The sequence below is a fragment of the Pezoporus wallicus genome, unplaced genomic scaffold (assembly GCF_028554395.1).
Source record: "Pezoporus wallicus isolate ANWC-B61680 ecotype Strahan unplaced genomic scaffold, APGP_CSIRO_Pwel_v1 scaffold_7107, whole genome shotgun sequence".
In the NCBI taxonomy this organism is placed as follows: domain Eukaryota; kingdom Metazoa; phylum Chordata; class Aves; order Psittaciformes; family Psittacidae; genus Pezoporus; species Pezoporus wallicus.
In genome coordinates, this window is record NW_026642114.1 from 1940244 (window position 1) to 1958367 (window position 18124).

The window sequence follows — 18124 nt, forward strand, 5'->3', positions numbered from 1 at the left end:
TTGAACCTTGTGCAGAACTTTGGGAATGTGCCTGCATTTCTGTTGTGCGAGTGGCTAGGATATGTCAGGGCCCTGCACTGGGGTAGGCAGCAGCAAGAGAGACCGGTTTGGGTCATTTTCTTCATCCCAAGGGACTGCCTGTAGCACATATCTGCAAGAAGGTCTTGAATACAACTTTTCCACTTAACATGCTCCCCCATCACCTACTGTCAGCAATGAGATTAAATTCTGTGCGACTGCAGAGGACGTTGGATGATTAAAATCCTCTTTTAGAAATTAATATGTACCATTCGCTCTACAGCACTGTGCCTCTTCTTGGAGAAGGGTATTGTCTCCTGAGCACTCAAGGTGTGAAAAGCCACCAAGTGAGGCTATCTATCTTTGAATTTTATGCTGTTGCACAGTTGCTCTGATGACAGCTACAACTGCATAAAAGCATGGGGACTTTGGGACTTCTTCCTTCACAGGGTCACAGAGAGACGGGTTAGGTTTGGCAGAGCAAACAATAAGATAGCAAAAGGAGTGTTTAAACTAGAAGTCCTGCCTACAGCAGAAAGGGTTTCCTGAAGGGGAAGGATGGTCAAAGTCCATATTCACCTGTTCTCCTTAGGAAGCATCTCCCATAACTGGGTATTCTGAAAAAAAAAAAAAACAACAAAAACAACCCAAAAAAAAAAAACAACCAACCAAACACCAACACTTTGACCCCAAATATTGCACAGAACTATTCCTTACCTCGCTGCCTGTATCAGCCCAGAGAAATACAGTAATCAGTGCATTTGCATTTCCAAATTCAGTCTTCATTAGGCATCAGACATTGATGCAGCCCACAGAAGGGCTTTATTTGCATAAACTTTTTATGCTCTTGGTAGATTTAGGCACATAGGTCTGCTGTGTTCGGTACAAACTTGAACCTCTTGAGTTGTCATCTCCATTCTGCTTTAAGTGCTGGATGGCTTTGTGATATGACCTGGAGGTGCAGTAGAGTGAGTTATCCTGAATAGATTGACAGCTTTCTGGAGGATCTTTTCTGGAAGCAGCCGATACTTGAATATCCATGTTTAATACAGCTAGCAGGCTTCACATTATTTTGAGGAGGGCTACAACAGAAATGGCTGAGAGGTTTCTCTTTCCATTCATACATCGTTGGTAACTGCATCACAAAGCAGTTAACATTAGCAAGTCCCACAGGTGTTCCCTGTTAATAGACACATAGATGTGATTTCTACTAGTTTAAATCTGCGGTGAACCTGGTGCTGTCAATCTCTGTTTAAAGCTCCAGGCCTCATTGGTAACTACAAATATATTCACTGGTGTGATTTATCCATCAACTGAGAAAGTGCTGATGCTGGCCCATCCGTAGAGCTGGTGTCTATGAGTGAGTTCTCCTGCACCTTCAGGGACAATCCTGTCGACAGGGGTTTACCCTATCAGTCTGTGTGACATCTCTTTAAAAGCTTTCTTATCCCATCCCTAGTCAAACTGGGGTAGGAAGTGAAAATAGCAACTGTGTCTTTTTTTATGGCAATTAGTATTTTGTTTAGAGCTGTCGTAGTGAAGACTGAAGAGATGTTCCCAGGTTTGATCAGGACTCCTTCAGCAGCAAGAAATCTTTTAGGTCACTGTTAGCAGATGAAAATGATGAGGAGGATGTTGATCAATTCACCATTATCATTCTTTTACAATAGACAAAGAAAACTTTGGAACTGTTTGTTTATTGAAAAAGGAAAGGGGAGAATTAATCTTCTTTAAAGACAGAAGTCTTCGTTTTTATCTGTTGAATTTTTTTTTAGCATATATTTAGGAGCTCATAAAAATACATATTTCAGAGAGAAGAAATCTCATTTAGCAGAATGATTTTTCATTTGAGAGCGTGTAAATTTGTGGCTTTATTTGCTGTTAGTGTTTGCTTGGCATTTGAGTTTAAAATGCCTTTGTTAGGGCATTCCTCCTACACTGCCTTCAGTGGGTGATAGCACTTCCACTCCTATTGCCAAGGCTTTCAAAGAAGATCTCCTTTGAAATTAGATTTTGCCAGGTTAGACTTTCATGGCTTTTTCTAATCCTAAGAAAAATAAAAGGCAGGAACTTCTGAACATTGTGAACAAGTCTTTAAAAATGCTTAAAGGTTGCAAATGTTTTTTCCCCTCTATTACTAAAAGTGAGGTTTTAAAATACTGATCTTTTTCTGGACTGTGTTTTCTCTGCCAGCTTCCCATTGGGTTTGGTTCTTCTTTTCCTGAAGTTGTACAGCAGACTCTAAACAGCTTCAGGTTTCTTCAGATCATAGAGTTCTAGAAAAGGTTGGGCTGGAAGGGATGTTAAAGCTCATCTAATTCCAAGCCACAGGCAGGGACACACCCTTACTAGACCAGGTTGCTCAAAGCACTGTCCAGTTTGGCCTTAAACGCTGCCAAGGATGGGGCAGCCACAGCTCCTCTGAGCAGCCTGTGTCAGCGCCTCACCACCTACAGGTGAGAAAACTTGAGGTGCAGAATAGTTGGGGTTTGGCCACTGTTTATGGCTGAGCTCATTTTCTCCATGCTGTGCTTTCCCTTGTCTCTGTAGGGGAGAAGGGCTGGAGCCAAGACTCTGAACGTGGATACTTTTGCCACAGGGACTGGATTATGTGGCAGACTGGATCTGTGCCTGCTGCTTCATGTTTTGAACGTGTGTTTCTGCTAAAGCCTTTCCCTGGCTGCTGGCAGGCTCCTGGCTTCCAGGAGCTCAGTCCCATTTTTCCTTCAGAAAACAGAGGATTGGGGGAATTTATAAGAATGCTAAATCAAAGCAGAGACTTGATTTCCAAAACTGAATCTGGCTTTCTACAGCTGTTAACAGAAGGGTTGATTTGGGTCAAAATTAATGCAAACACTTGTGTAGACCATTTAGCATTTAGATTATGGACCTGTGGACCTGTTAAGGCAACAGGATAATCCCCTTAGATTACCCGTGTAATTCCTAGTGAATATTTATTTTAAAGTGACTTCAGTGCCCTTAGTCATTAGCAAAGGTTAGTAATGCATCTCACAGCTGCCAGACTCAATAGGACAGCATTTGTCAGTGGGAGGGTTTCTCCTTTTGTTTCCTTTTTTTGTTTGTTTTTAACATTTCTCCAACTCTTGCTGGCTTAATCCTGTGAGCTCACCTCTAATCACAAGGAAGCATCCGAGCTGCCTTTGCCGTGTTCACTTCCACTTTAGCGGGGCTAAGGAGGGTGCCTAATCCTGGGGTTTTCTCCTGCTGTCTGCCAATGGAGCTGGGTACACAGCCTGCGTGGGCTGCCGGGGGGAGGATGGAGTGCGCTGTGGGTTCAAGGACACGCTCCAGCTTTAATGTGCACAGACATGCTCCTGCTCACTCTCTGATTGGCAAGGTTAACTCGGAGAGGCTGCAGCTTTTTAAACTGATTTGATTAGACCCACTACTTTATCCCATTCCCTCCCCCACCACTTGGCCCACCACCTCCTGATCCTTTTAACACAGCCCTTGGTCCAATAACCAGCCAGTCTGATTTTTTTTTCTTTTACCCCCTTTTTCCAATTTTCATACTGAATTTTGACATTTTGTAAAATAGATTATATACTCTTGTAGGGAAGATCAGGAGACAGTGTCTTAGTCTCAGGGCTGTGTTTTATTGTAACTAATTGAGAGGCTGAGATCTGCCTCCTCTTCCTAGCTCTCCCTGGCTCTGTACCTTTCCCAGTTCTTAGTGTGCGTGTGAGTTCAGGGACAAGAGGTTGAGGGCTGATGTACTCCAGCTTGGATGCTCATTGCCCTCCAGTTCCTTCTGTCCCTGCAAAACCAGGACTGGAGAGAATTATGCGGTCAGCCTAAAATGACTTATCATCTGAGGTCCTCTTCTGCTGTGGTATGACAATGTGTTCACTGTTTGCAAAAAGAAACAGGGGCAGCATGGATAGTGAACTCCCTTATCCTATCAAAGCAAAATAACAGTTTATTTTAGTAGCAAACATTAATAGTTGGGATTACTTGGAAGAACAGATTACCCATAGCTTCCAGTTTACAGTCTGGCTGACAAGCAAGGTGGGCCAGGGAAAGCTTTTTTGTCATTAATACCCTCAGCCACTGGGACAACAAGGGTTGAGTGAGCACTAGCCCAGCCCTTAAAGGGTGTGTGACTGTGTTGCTGTCTTTAGGTAGCGTGCTTTACCGCTTTGTGTGCTGCCAGTTTTGCGTGGGCTCCATGCAAATGCTGGGCTCCCCCTCTGGTATGCAACTTATGTCTGTCATATTAATACTCCAGGGGAATTTGGAGCCTTTTGTACATAGGTGCCTCTTGCCAAGTCTCTCTAGTCCTCCTATAAATAAGTAAATAAAGCCTATAAATTACAGGCTGTCACAAAAACAGGGTTCCAAGTCACAGAATAAAATTACTGGAGAGTGACCAGCACAGCTGAATTTTTTAAAATCCCAGACCTATCCAGGGGAAGCTACATCTCTTCTCTTTATCACTTGCCTCTATTTGTTTCAACAAAAATGATCTAAAGTGGTATGGGCTAGGTGAGCAGCTCAGTGCTGGCAGGGAATGAACCTAGCAAACGCGACCGACCCTACAGGGTCACCCTGGTGAAACAGCACAGAATATAGAAAATCCCTTACAAGCTGTGTATTAAACCTTGACATACTGTATTACTTAAGAGGTCTCCAGGAAAATTAAAACCCTTTTGACTGGGTTTTGCAATTCAGGGAAAATTTTAGTGACATTTAAAAGGTTTCTCTTGTGTTTCTCTAATGGGATAAATAAAAAAAAAAGACTTGTTTTAGGCCAGCAAATGGGGGGACAATCCAATTTCCCTGATTCCATCAAGACACTCTTAAAGCATTAGCTTGTGCAGGTTTGGTTGGTTTTTTTTTTTTAAAAAAGGCAACAGTCTGACCCCTCTGCTTGATGGCTTTGAAAAGTGTCCTGATGTGGAGGTATTTATCCTACACAACATGCTTCATCGAGGCACTCCAGCAGCAGTTCTAAATATACTCCTTTGTTATTAAACTATGTAGGAAGAGAGCACGCACAGCAGGAAACAAAGTTTATTATTTACTGCAGCAATCCACACTCAGGCTGTGCTCAGAGACTAATGTGTGATGATGTGCTCTTCAAATTTGGTTCGTGGAAGACAAAAAGGGTGGCATTTAACTAGTAATATTTTTGATGAAAGACCAAAACCTAAGCATGCCCTTAACTTTATATTTTAGGCATAATTTTGGTTCAAAATAAATAAAGATTCCCCTGTGGAACATTATATTTTTAGTTTGTTTCCATCAGTCACAAAGATTAATGTATCAACACTTACTTTGGAAGGGGCTCTGGGGATTGATAATGGGAAATACGAAGCCTTTCACCTCGAGGTCACTGGTTCAGCTCTGCCCCACGTTGGTCACCGCCACCAGTACCTGCCATCTGCTCCTTCCCAGACATCCGCCCAGTGCAAAAAGGCTGGTTCAGTTCTGAGTGCTGAGGACAGATGTCCAGGTCCCAGCAGACTCTCTGCGCTGCTTTAGTAGGAAATGGGATGGACCCACTCAGCTCAGCCCCAGACGTGACAGCAGTCCCAGCCTTCAGCTCGGCTTGAGCACCACCAGGGAACTTGACCTTCTGCTGTGCTTGCATGACCCGTGAATGGTGAACCAGTTATTCCTGCCCTGTGCAGAATAACTCATTCAAAAAGCAGGACACCCCTGAACATATATCTGTCTGTTATAAAGTTGGCCATGGTTTTCCCTGGTTGCCTCCAACTCCTGCTGAATTTCATTAGGAACACCTCTGTTACAGAGCACAAGAAGAGAACAAGTGCTGCCTCTAGACTTTGAAAGAGGACTTCAAAGTGAAGATCAATTTTGCATCTCACTAAATAAGTAATGACAGATCAAACTGCAAGTACTTAGTTCAGCTTTATTTTAATAGCACAGTGGCTCCATCGAGAAGTCCCAGTTACTGATGTAGTTTGATGTCTTGAGGCAGTTTCCTCCAGACATTTTTCCTTTTTTTTTTTTTTTTTTTAGGGTTGGCACTTTATTAATAGCTGTTTGGAAACCTGACTGTCTGTGAATAAGCAGTACCAATAAACCTTTTCCCTCTCTGTTTATTTCTCCTTTCTTCCATCAGGAAACAGTCCCAATGATCATAGACTGAGAGGCGAGTTTTCAGAGTCTGATGTGTAGTTGTACTTGGTGGTGGCTGATCAAATGAAAGAGTAGCTTCATTCCTTATAAAATAAAAAATGGTAAATCAGCTACTAATACAATTCACAGAGGCTGCTAAAAGGCTGCTGGGTATAACAAAAACAGCAACCCTTTGAGGTGATGAGACGGGAGCTTCTTAAGTCAACACATGCAGTCAGGGCCTCCCTGGCAGTGGTCCACTGTGGGGCAGGATCCAGGCTCTGATGCCTTCCCCCTCTGGCAGACGTCTGTAAGTGTGCAAACAATCTCTCTAATTCCAGATTAGCCACAAAGAGGAGTCCTTGTCCTTAAGAAACAGTCATGCCTGGGAGGAAAAGGCTGTCTGGAGGCTGCAGGGCACAGCACTATCCTGAGATGCTTTGAGATATGTGAGCAAAGTCCTAGGTATTGGGTTTTTATAAAAGAAGACTAAAATAAAGTGTCTTTCAAGATGATGGTCATCAGCCACTATAACTCAGCTACCCTGCTAGCCCAGGCTTTCCCAAGCTTGGCTTAATAAAATTCAGATTTCATTTCATGAGTTCAGAGGGTGGTTCAGACCATCTCAACATGGAAAGTTTTGATTTTGCACACCAGGCCAAGGAAGGTTTATGAGACCAAAACAAGAGTATCCAGAGCCTTCATCCTCACTTGAGTTAAAAGAGAAAGATATCCCTAGGCTGCTAGCAGCACCTCTGCTCCTCTTGTGCCACATTGAAACCATGCCTGTAGTTGTCAGGGTACTGCAACTTCCCTGCCAGTGCTCCAGCCGCTACTGCAGGGTTCTTGGGTATTTCAGTTGACCTTGCTTTTGCTCAGACCAATGGAAATCAAACTCCATGGGTTCAGCCATGAGTGGGACACACTGCTTTGGTCCACACAGGGGTGGTTTCCCTGCTTTCTTTTGCATGTCTTTACCTCTAATGGGCACTCAGTTGTTGGCTTTAGAGTGACAGTTCATACAAAGAGGGTGTACTGAAAAGCAGAGTGGCAGCTCCGAGTCCATTACAGCTGACAATTAAAAGTGCAACAACTCTTTGGCCACCCAAGCCTGTGAGTTCAAGCCAGTGTAGGAAAAGAGGTTATTTCCAAAGTCCTGAATCCCTTTAAATAAATGTAAGCCAGCATTTGCCTTGAAGTCAGAAAGGACTCAGGTGAACTGAGCAGTGGCAGCACTGCTTTTGACTCCCACTGTCTCCCATCCAACCTGCTAAATTTAGCATCCTGATCAGGCTTCTTTCTCTCTCTTTAATCAGGTGGAGCAAGTGGCATGCTGACTTGCTGGTTGGTGCTGGATCTGATCCTGCTCACAGCATTTCCAGCCCCTCAGTAGTGACCAGAGGAGCCGTATGCAGGGGAACAGCATGGCTGATAGGCCACCACAGCAGTGCTTCCACTTAATCTCTCTGCTCCCATCCACACGTGCTGTCCTGATATCCGACAGCCGGTCCCATGCGGGCATGGTGCCAGCAGTGACTTTACAGGCTTTGTGGCAGAGATTATTTAAAGGAGATTAACCCTTCTAAACCCCTTAGATTTTAATTATTTCTGTATGTATTTATAAAACCTGCAGTCTGCTAGTTCCAGGGCACAACTGCCTCAGTCCCCATTCTTAACCTGGATTCATGAATACACAATGCAGCCATATTACAGGACAGAGGCTGAACTGGACAGGGGTCATTTGACTTATTTATTTATTGCCGTTCTGGAACAATTCACATCTGGAATGAAAATGAAACATTATGGTTTCAAATTGTAAAAGGAGCTAATAATTCAAATGACTTTAAAATACTAGCACTAACACTGCATTAATTGAATTGTTTGAGTCAATGCAGCATCTCTCACTAATTGTTTTTGTTAAGGCAGCTCTGACATTAATGCACACTGTTCCTTCCCACTGATGGTGTTTTGAACATGGAGCACCATGCATCTCTTTGAAGACAGGGCTCTCTGAAGAGGTGATGTATTGGCAGCCAGGAGAGTGAAGGCCTGTTTCTTTCTTTCAATTTTCTAGCAAGTTTTTTGTATTGGTATTAACGTTGTGAAAATATGAAGTCTGGAAAACTGTCATGGCTAGCAGGTACTGTTAAAAGGGGGCAGAGGGAAGGGTTTGCATCTTCATCTTTTCATGCTTGCTTTCCTATTTGTCATGTTAGTTAGTGCGGGGCTAATTACTTTTTTAGAGCTAAGGAATAATGGAGGCCACCTCTCAGTATGGATTACAGTCCTGGCCTGAGTGCTGTAACTCTCTGTGTGTATTCTAGGATTGCTGCTGAAAAAAGTACTATTCAGAGATGTATTTGCCTATTTTGTAAATGCAAGTATAAAAGGTAGCTGTTAGAAGGAAACAAACCCCAATGGATCTGAGAGAAAAATAAGTCATTTTGAATACATTCCTTTAAACCAGATTATTTTTATTTATTCTTGTCTCCTGAGCAAGGAAATAAATGCAGACAGTGCCAAGGAGTCCATAAATAAATTTTGTTCTTGGGGAATCTCTTTAATATGCACACAGTCCTGCTTCTGTAGCAGTGAACATTTGACCAGTAGCAATTAATTTCTTATCACAGTCTTTCTATGAGGTAAGAAAACATTAGTGTCTCCATTAGGAGGTGGAGAATGGGTGATCTCTGAGAGCAAATGATGTGCCCAGCTTTTCTCCCCTGCCCCACAGCTTGCCAAGAGCTGCTGGAGGGAGAGGGTATTGCAGCAGTGCCTCTTCTGCACGCGGCTGGATGCTTCTCTCTAGGAAGATCTGTCCTACTAATCAAATTATAGACTCAGAAAACCTTCAGTATCTGTATATTTCAGAATAAGTATTGTTAAGCTAATGAATTTTCAGCCGCTTACTGTGAAGCCTGCAGTATTTCCTTTAAAGGAAAATAGTAAAATAGAGAAGAAAAATTAAAGTCCCTGGTATAAATCTCTTCTTTCTAGAAAGGATGAAAAGATTATTTCTTACAAAACCAACCTTATGGAAATTAACATATGATCCCATGGCATGTAGGTGATTAGGCAAAGCATCCCAAAGGTTAATATATCTTTTCTCATTCAAAAGGGTAGGATCTTGAGCTGAAAGTGCTGGACCAGTACGTTCAGCCCTGTGCCTGGGGAGGGGGAATGTGGAAACAAAGGGTTAAATTTCGGGGCTGTAGAAGCAGATTGTGTTTTCCTTCTATGATGTGGGCTGACAAGACATCAGTATTCTATTCATCTGTTGGGAATTAGGCTGTTAATCCAATCAATGACTCTTGAGCTAGCTGCAGCCTGCCTCCCCACTGGGGAACAATCGGATCAGACGGGAGATTGTTTAAGAGCACAGCGCAGTCCCGGTGTCAGGTGGAATTTCCAAGCGTTCCCTAGTGAATTGGGATGGGAAAGCTATCTCAGCCCATTTATCCTGCCCCTTAAATAGCCAGGTATCTGCCTCAGCCACTCTAAAATAATAAAGCAGAACAAGAGCTACTAACTTTTACGCAGGCAGGGGCTAGGGCAGCACCCTGAAAAGAGAGATTTTAGTGTCTTGCCCTTAGGAATATTGTCCTATTTGCAGCTTGGGATTGTGTTTGCATGTTTTAACTGGAGGCTGGCTCAGCTGCAGTGCTCCAACACTTGTTACAGCTCTCAGCACTGGCTCTTTCCAAACATACTTTTGATCCCTGGGCTGAGGAAACCTGCAGCTTTCTGGCAGCTTTTATATTGCATCAACACACTTGTTTGGTGACCAGAAAAATACTTGGTGCTGGAAGTAACAGGCAGTAGCAAATATGTCTTGGAGCAACCTATGAATATGCATGTACAAATAATACAGCTGTGCACAGAATGCCAGCTGTAAATTGGGGTGCAATGCTCAACAGGAATACAGGCCTGAGAGTTTCGCTGTTGCTGCATGAGCCACTGAGTAAATTCAGAAATCAGTTTGTTCTGCAATTAAAGAGAGCCATGTCTGCACTGGAATATTGAGCGTCTGTATCTGTGCCAGCAGCACTACATGCTGATGATAGTAGATGTAATAAATCCCATTGAAATTGCACTTGGAAATTTAGGTACACCACCAGTTAGAAACTAGGGCGATGAGGGATTAGCGTAGCCCTGGCACACTGAACTCCTCAGGCCAGTGGCATTTGGGTGCATTAGCAGATGCAGGCTTTGTGAGGGAATGAGTGGCTCCTGGGCATCGTATTTGCTCTGAGCTTTCTTAGTTCTGGTTTTAACAGCAGCTTTGCAAGTGGAGGGCTCCTCCAAATTACTGCACCTAAATGAACTGAGCATGAGCTCAGGCAGCAAATATGAAAAGGGAGGTCCCCAGACAGAAAGATCCCCAGCTCAGAGGCTTGGCTTTAAAGGGCTTCAGCATCACTCTTCCCTTGATCATAATTTTGAATCAAACAAAAGTTAATGCAATTTTCTTTGCCTTTCAGTAGCAGATTGTGCTGTAAGGGTTCATGCCATTGGAAATGTAATAATTGCTTCTCTGTGCAGATCTAATTTATCTGTGAGGCACTTAGAAGATAGGCCAAATGATAGCCTGGCAGTAGGCTCTGGAGAAGGGCCTGAGAGGTGATGATAAAGATCTGTCTAGCACCTTCCATCCTTGTGGATATATGCCTGGCAAAGTGCAGGAAAAGGTCCAAATAGGAAGAGGACACAGAAGAGAGCTCCTAAAGAGGGATAGCTCAGTAACAGAGGGGTCCCTACCAAGCCTACCCACATTTAAGGGAGGTGGAAGAGTTAGTTGAGGAACCAAACTTACAGGATACCCAAACCCTGTACCTGTCGGTCTAGGCTATCTGCAATCCCCAAATAACAGCTCTTCATGGCCAATGCATGGAATTTGGTTTTGCTTCTGCTGGAGGTTGCTCTGTATCCTTTGTCTCAGAGTGTTGGTCCTTGAAGAGTGCCTTTGAGCCAGTACCAAGGGTGCACAGGGTAATGTCTCACAACAGCCTACACTTAACATTAACAACCGTAACTTTACAAGCACTTCACAATCACTAGCTAATTAATTATCTTTATATGGGCCACACCATCTAAAATAGCAGGCAAAGGTAAACAGTCACAAGTATATTTTGCTGTAGCATAATAAAAAGATAAAAAGTGGGGAGAAAACATAAAGATTTGCTTTATTTTTCAAGGGTCAGAACTATTTGGGACTCTGGATTCTTCTGACACAAAGCTGTTAGATGGTCTTGTTTCTCAGATGCACTGTTGACATTGTTTAAGGCTCAGGAAGCAGCTAAAAGCAAATGTCTATGTGGATGTGGGTGCATCCCAGGTCTAAGGTAGGGTTTCTAAAAGAACAGGCTCACGTTCAGACTAAACCATTGCTTTTCTATGCCAGCATTTGCAGACACAGCAGTCCACTCATCTATCTGCTTCGACTGAGCAGGCATTCATTTTACATATATTAATGTATGTGTCCAAACCCAAGCTGCTGTGTGCAAAAGCAGCATGTCAATGAAAATAAAGGCTGTACTGGGAGAATCTACTGAAGTGTCTGGTGGAGTTCAGACTGGTTATATTAGCCCGCATTGCCTGGTTTTATGTGTTGGTGGGTATTAGCATGTAAATTCTGATATGCTTTTAGCTGTAGTCTCACTCTCAGTCATCTTGGGGATAAAATTTCAGAGAGAGAAAAAGAAGATGATGAGTTTAAAGTAAATTGTTGGGAAGTTGAAGTCTAAAGTGGAAAAAAATGAGAAATAAAACCCTTTTTAAAAGTGGAGGGAAGTATTTTCTTGCTATTTTTCATCTTCCTGGCTTGAGTGAGTGTGTGTCATGAGGCTACAGAGATTTATATTTATAGCTCCTAAGCACTAGTGCTTGTTCAGAGGCTGTATTATTCTAGCCCTTTTTATTCACTCACCTTATAAAGATGTAGTGTAAATATTTATCTTCCCTCGGCCCATCCATGCTGCCCAGGATCCAGCACTGTTAAACACTCTTATCACTTCATTGGTCTTATCTCCTGTGATCCCTGCCAACATTTGGAGCCTGTCAATGGGAACAAACGTGCACCTTAAAAGGTGCCAAAAATGAACAGAAAGAAGAGGTGACGCAGGGAAAGATACCTTAAAATAAATATTGCATGTGCTATCCCTTAGAAGAGCAAGTTGAGGGTATATATTTTCTGCCGTGCTTTTCACACTCACAGTGTCTTTGCTTGGAAATGTGATTGAAGGCACAGAGATGAGGTCTCAGTGTGGACCAGCACTCAAGGAGCTGGTGTGGAGGGCTGTCTAGCCCCAATTTCATTGCCAATACGGGGTCTAGCTGGACCAAACTCACACAGGTAACCATCATGGTTTTGGTTTTCCTCTTTCTCTGCTAAATAAAACACGTGGAATGGAGGAAGAGACAATGTCTCCCTTAGGGCTGCCCTCCCACTCACAGTGGTTTCTGCATGCAGCTTGGAGAACAAATGATGCAGGTCTGGAAGTTCAGTGTTTATGTATATATTCTGGTTTTAAAACTCTCCAGTGAAACCAGCACAGTCAAACACTGGTATGTCAAGGTCTCCTTGCCATGACGGGCAGTAGCAGTTATGTTTTATAGCATGTGCAGCCTCTCAGCTCAGCTTAGCCAAGCTATTTCCATATCTCTGCTCCCTGGTCCTGAAACCTTGTGGTAGGTTAAGCAGGGTACAGAAATTCCCAAGGAATGAACATGGGATGGCAAGACCAATATAATCCTATCACTTGTAAGATAAAATTGATGTGCAGTAGCCATAGTACCACTTAACGGATAAGACAGTTGGTCCATCTGCGCTCGGTCCATCTTCTCTCATTTCTCTTGCTTGAATTTCTCAGGAGCAGAACAAAATCCTGTTATCCAATAAGTTACCTACTGGTAGCTGGATTTTCATTGAGTGACATATGTCACAGACCATGGATGTAGGAGGTACCAGTGATTTTGTAGCATCTTTGTTTTGATGGGCTTGGTAGATATGGACATTTGGGTTTAGTTTTGAAGTACGAGGAAACGCTCTCATCTCCCTGGAAGGCCATGCAGCTTGGCTGTCGTCCTGCCATGGCCAGATGTTCCAGGAGGCTGTAAAAGGCACAGCATTAGGAAGCAAGAGGAAAGCTTGAAAGTGATCTGTTGTTAGTTGGTAACTTATGTGTGTGGGACTGAGCACTCGTGCATTTGAGTGTGTAATGGTCTTTCCTTCCTTTCTGGTTGTCTTTTGTCTGCCTGTACAGGTTCTGCCATTTCCATGAACTCCTTATTTTTATAGGCAGGGTATTGCTAAAAGGGCTCTGGGAGAGGTACCTGCCAGTGTCTGCAAGCCAAAAGCAAACATGTATTACTGTTTTGGGCCTAGCTTTTCCACACTTCTGTGTTGAAGTTCACTGAATCAGAGCACTGATTTCCTCCTTTTTAAGATGTCACATTGACATTATTCCAACTAACGCATTATGATGAAAGGGATTTTTTCTTAGGCATCCTCCAGAGAGCAGAGCTCAGCATTGGCTCCGGAGCTACCTCTCTCTTCCTCTGCACTCCCCAACTCCCCTACTCAACACCTTTGTGCTTCTGTCATGCTATGGAAGCTCATATTAGCTGCCCTGTCCTGGCTTTGGCTAGAATAGAGCTGATTTTCTTCCTAGTAGCTGGTACAGCGTTGCGTTTTGACTTTAGTCTGAGAATAATGTTGGTAACACAGCAGTTATTGCGCAGTTATTGCACAGTTATTGGTAAGTAGTGCTTACTCTAAATCAAGGACTTCTTAGTTTCTCATGTTCTGCTAGTGACTGGGTGCACAAAGCCAGGACAGCTGACCAAAACTAGCCAAACGGATGCTCCATACCACAGCATGTCGTGCTCAAGACAGAAACTGGGGGAAGTTGGCCACAAGCCACTGATCACTGACTGGCATCAGTCAGTGGGTGGTGGGCAGCTCGGTTTTGCATCACTTGTGTTTTCAGAATTTTTATTTCTTCTTTTTCTTTTTTTGTTTTATTTTGGTTGTTCCCTATTATTATTATCATTCTTGTTATTATTTCTAGTATTACTATATTTTACTTCATTTAAGTTATTAAACTGTTCTTATTTCAACTCACGGGTTTTACCTTCTTCCCATTCTCATCCTCATCCCACCTGGCAGAAGGGTGAGCAAGCAGCTGCGTGGAACTTAGTTGTTGGCTGGAGTTAAACCAAGACATGCCTCTGCTTGCAAGCCAGATGAGCAAAATGGTCCATCTGATCACCACTCCATGTGATCACCCAGCAGTGGCATCAGTGCATTTCTCCTGGCTGCGGAGGATGTGCTCTGGATGCCCCTCTTCCGGCTGGTGCCAGTGATCCCTGGCTGGGGATTTACCTGGGCACATTTACCATGCCCTGGGCAGGGTGCAGTGGGGTGAGGACAGGCTGTGGCAGGTTGTTCCTGTCCACTCACCCTTTGGGGAAATTCATCCCAACAGAGGCATGTCCTGGGAGAAGGACACACCACACCTTGCCTAGTGTGATCCAGAAACTGCTGCTTTCTGTTCAGAACAGGAAATACCCCATTCACCAAGGTCAGTTAGAACTCATCTTAAGGCCACTTCTTCATGTCTTGTTTCATTGCAAAACAAACATTTCCAGTGCCTGGTAGGCGGTATTCATCTCACGTAATTTCCACAAGGGGAGCTGTAATCCTCACTTTCACAGCCTGTCTTTGATTTAGTTTCCAGGTGTGACCGTTTCGCGCTGAAGGCTCAGTCTTGCCAAACCTAGAGCCAAGCTGGGCACGTCAGGCTCTGATTAGGCATGGTGCTCTAAAAAGCCAAATCAAAGAGGGATTGAGATCAGCAGCCTCTTGAGGGCATTTCAAGGCCTCTCGTGAGTGACCACACTAAAGCTTTTTCAATTTACCTGGATTAAAATTTGTCACAGAGAAAATACAAGCAAATAACACAGCATCTGAGAAGTATAACAAATAGCATTTGGCCAACTGTTAGGCTCAAAAGGGGAAAAACCAAGCCACATAAAGGGTAAACAATGTTTGCATAACATGGGATTAACAGTTCTTTTTAAAAACCACTCAGAGAAGAAAGAGACACATTTTGTGTGCTGGGACTTGCACTCCCTTCTTAGCCCAATAAATGCCAGTAAGAGAAATAAAAGGTCTCGTTAGCCCCCAGCCTCCTGCTGAAGCAGCAGTGCTTTACACAGGCCTTTGGAAGAGGAACAAAATGGCTGTACTATTCCTGGAGCAGTCCTATGTGTTTTATACAGAGTTTTGCAGCAAGGGAAGAGGTATTTCTGCCGCATGTCTCCAATCCCATTCTTGTCAGCTACAATTTTGAAGGCAGTGATGCAGAGGGGAGCTGGCTTCCCATCCCCCATCCCACACACAACCCGCATATTTGAAAGCCTGCCTTTCCAATAACTCATTCATAGCACTCACGCCTATTCTTCCCCAGCCCTGCTCCATGTTTTGCTGAAGTCAGTGCCGGCCCTGTCACTTCTCTGAGCAGGCATGTGCTTAAGGACTGCTCAGTGCCTCTGGCTCAGGTCTGTTACCTTATTAATGTGGAATAATCAATGAATGCTGTCCCTGATTCCTTCAGTTCATAGAGTCCTAAAAATGAGGCACCTCCAAACACTGGTGTGAGTTCCACGAATGGGGCATAGCAGCGTATGGAAGGAAAAATCCAACCCCTCATCTTTTGCTCAGAAAAGATGTGAAATGAATGTTTAGGTGGCAAATGCCTCCTTTATCTGGCTTTTGTCTTTTGTCCCTGTTGCTCCTGTGATTGTCCTGTTAGTGTGATGTCCCAGAGCAAAGCGTGGGATCTCCCACTCTGAAACACAGGTCATTCCTAGTTCCTCAACTGAACAGGGTTGATATCAAACAGAATAACAGGCTGGGAAACCTTCAAAGGTGCAAAATAAGTCTTCAAACAGCTATGGGGTTTCTACCTGCTTTCCTTTTCTTTTCCCTTCTGCCTGCTCCAGAATCCACAGCAGCCTGTAGAATTTGCACCTTAATCCTAAAGATGATGGTAATTAAAAACCTAAGTCTCCATAAACAGATGCAAATAAATTAAGGAGGCAAAGAACTGAATTAGAGGCTAATCCTGGGGGGGTAGTGAAAGCAAAGGGGCCAGTAATTCTTCCCTTCTGTTATTTCACCTGTTCTTGTGGCAGGACAAGGCTGCAGCATAGTGAGGTGCCTGGATGTGTCTTGTGGATGGATGAGCATCAACTGCTCACCAGCAAAGCCGTGGCCATGCTTGCAGAGTCTGGGAAGAGGACATGCTTCCCAAACCATTGCAGCTAGTGCAGTGGCGTATGTGTTAGCTTGAAGAGGGAGCTGTGTGCCAACATCTTCAAATCATGTGGCTTGCTTTGCATTTGCCTTGCTGCAGGTGTTTCACAAGCATGAGTTTGGCAACTGGCTCTCACTCCCAAGCACTGCACATAGCCCTTTCCTCACCCTCATCCTTCAGGGATGCCAGCAGCCCAACAGAACTTACTCAGGCTTTGGGTCCACCTTTGGTCATACCTCAGTACTGAAGAGCAGGGACCAAAGATTTATTCAGGTGGAAGAAAAGTGCTGGTTTTTTTTCCCCTATGTGCTCCCTTGTGCTGAAGAGTGCAGCAAACTCAGCTGTACCAACATCCCTGTGCTTTTCCCTTGTCTTTAGTGAAGCATGGGGGCCAAGGATGGGCTTGCACAGAAGTATCTTGCACTAAAGCTTCAGGATTAGTGAAGGTCCCAAAGTAAGGCCATAGGATTGGAAATTCTTCATTTTTATGGCCTGGAAGTGATAACGCTATGAACTGAATTATACTCATGTCATTATGTGATCCACGCACTCTTATGGGTGGATGGATATTGATTATTAATCAATACTGATTGATGGTGGATGGTGATTCAAAGCCTAATTGCCAGGCACCTGCATGTCCTGGGCTGTTTATCTAGTCAATTAAAATATTGCTGTGATTCAGCTTACTCATTTTAAACTGGGATTTACTTGCATCCCCATGATGTTTCCTATGCCTCTAAAATAGTCTATTTCTTTTTCAGGATGGGGAAGGCCAGACTGCACTCCATTACGGTAAGCTGCCTTTCAGCTTGGTTATTCCCTTTTAACAGAATGGATTTGCAGCTGGAGTAAATGGTCGGTGTACAGAAAGCAAATTTCAGCAGAAATATGAGCAGGGAAACTGGATTTGATTAAGCAGCGGCTACCTCCACTAGCAAATCCCAGCACAGTATGAATAGGAGCCCTGGGAGAAGCAGTGAAGAAGGCTGCTGTTCTCCCTTCATTCTCCTCTGTGAATATCACCTTAAAGCCTTCCTTTTCCACCAATTATGTTGCACTTTCTGCAGAGTTTTTCCTCTGCACCTAGGTGTCTCTGGGACACAACTGTACTATCTCCAGACCCAGGAATGGCTCTGGTTAGGGGATGTCCCTTAGACATCAGGGGTTTTAGAGGAGCATCTGTACCAGCTTCAACTAGTTATGCAGGTGAAGGGAAGGGGACAAGGCCTTCACCTCCATATGTCCTGGAGACAAACCTGTTTGATCACAGCTAGGAGAGCAGCAGCTTCTCTACTACCAAAGTCAGCAGAGCAAAGTAACAGTTTGTGTCCCTCCTACAATTACATGCTAATTAGGTATATGATTTTGTAGCAACCTTTAATAGAAAAGTTGTTCTATGTCCACATGAGAAAAGTAGAGACTAAAGTGACACATGTGGTGCTGATGTGTGGGGAATAGGAAAAGAAGTATTGATTAACACTGTATCATAATTCTTCCAAAATTAAGACGTACCCAGTTATTGTTTTATACTCTTTCTCAATGCTTGTCACTGTGTAATTAAGAGCACACTTGCCATTCTGAAGTGTTTGTGTCTTTCTCTCTTTCTGATCTCTCCACGAGGACTTTAGCAGGATGGCAAAATTGCTTTGCAGAACATCAGTCCAAGCCACAGACAGCATTTG

The 18124-nt window shown here is 43.7% G+C and overlaps 1 protein-coding gene across 2 annotated transcripts in view; it reads left to right on the forward strand.

The window, feature by feature from the left end:
* The window catches only part of ACBD6 (acyl-CoA binding domain containing 6), an 86339-nt gene that overhangs the window by 64330 nt on the left and 3885 nt on the right, over positions 1-18124 (forward strand). For both annotated transcript variants that reach the window (XM_057427063.1, XM_057427062.1), the window contains one exon: positions 17204-17234. In XM_057427063.1, the coding sequence (XP_057283046.1) occupies positions 17204-17234 (31 nt within the window). The remainder of the gene's footprint in view (positions 1-17203; positions 17235-18124) is intronic.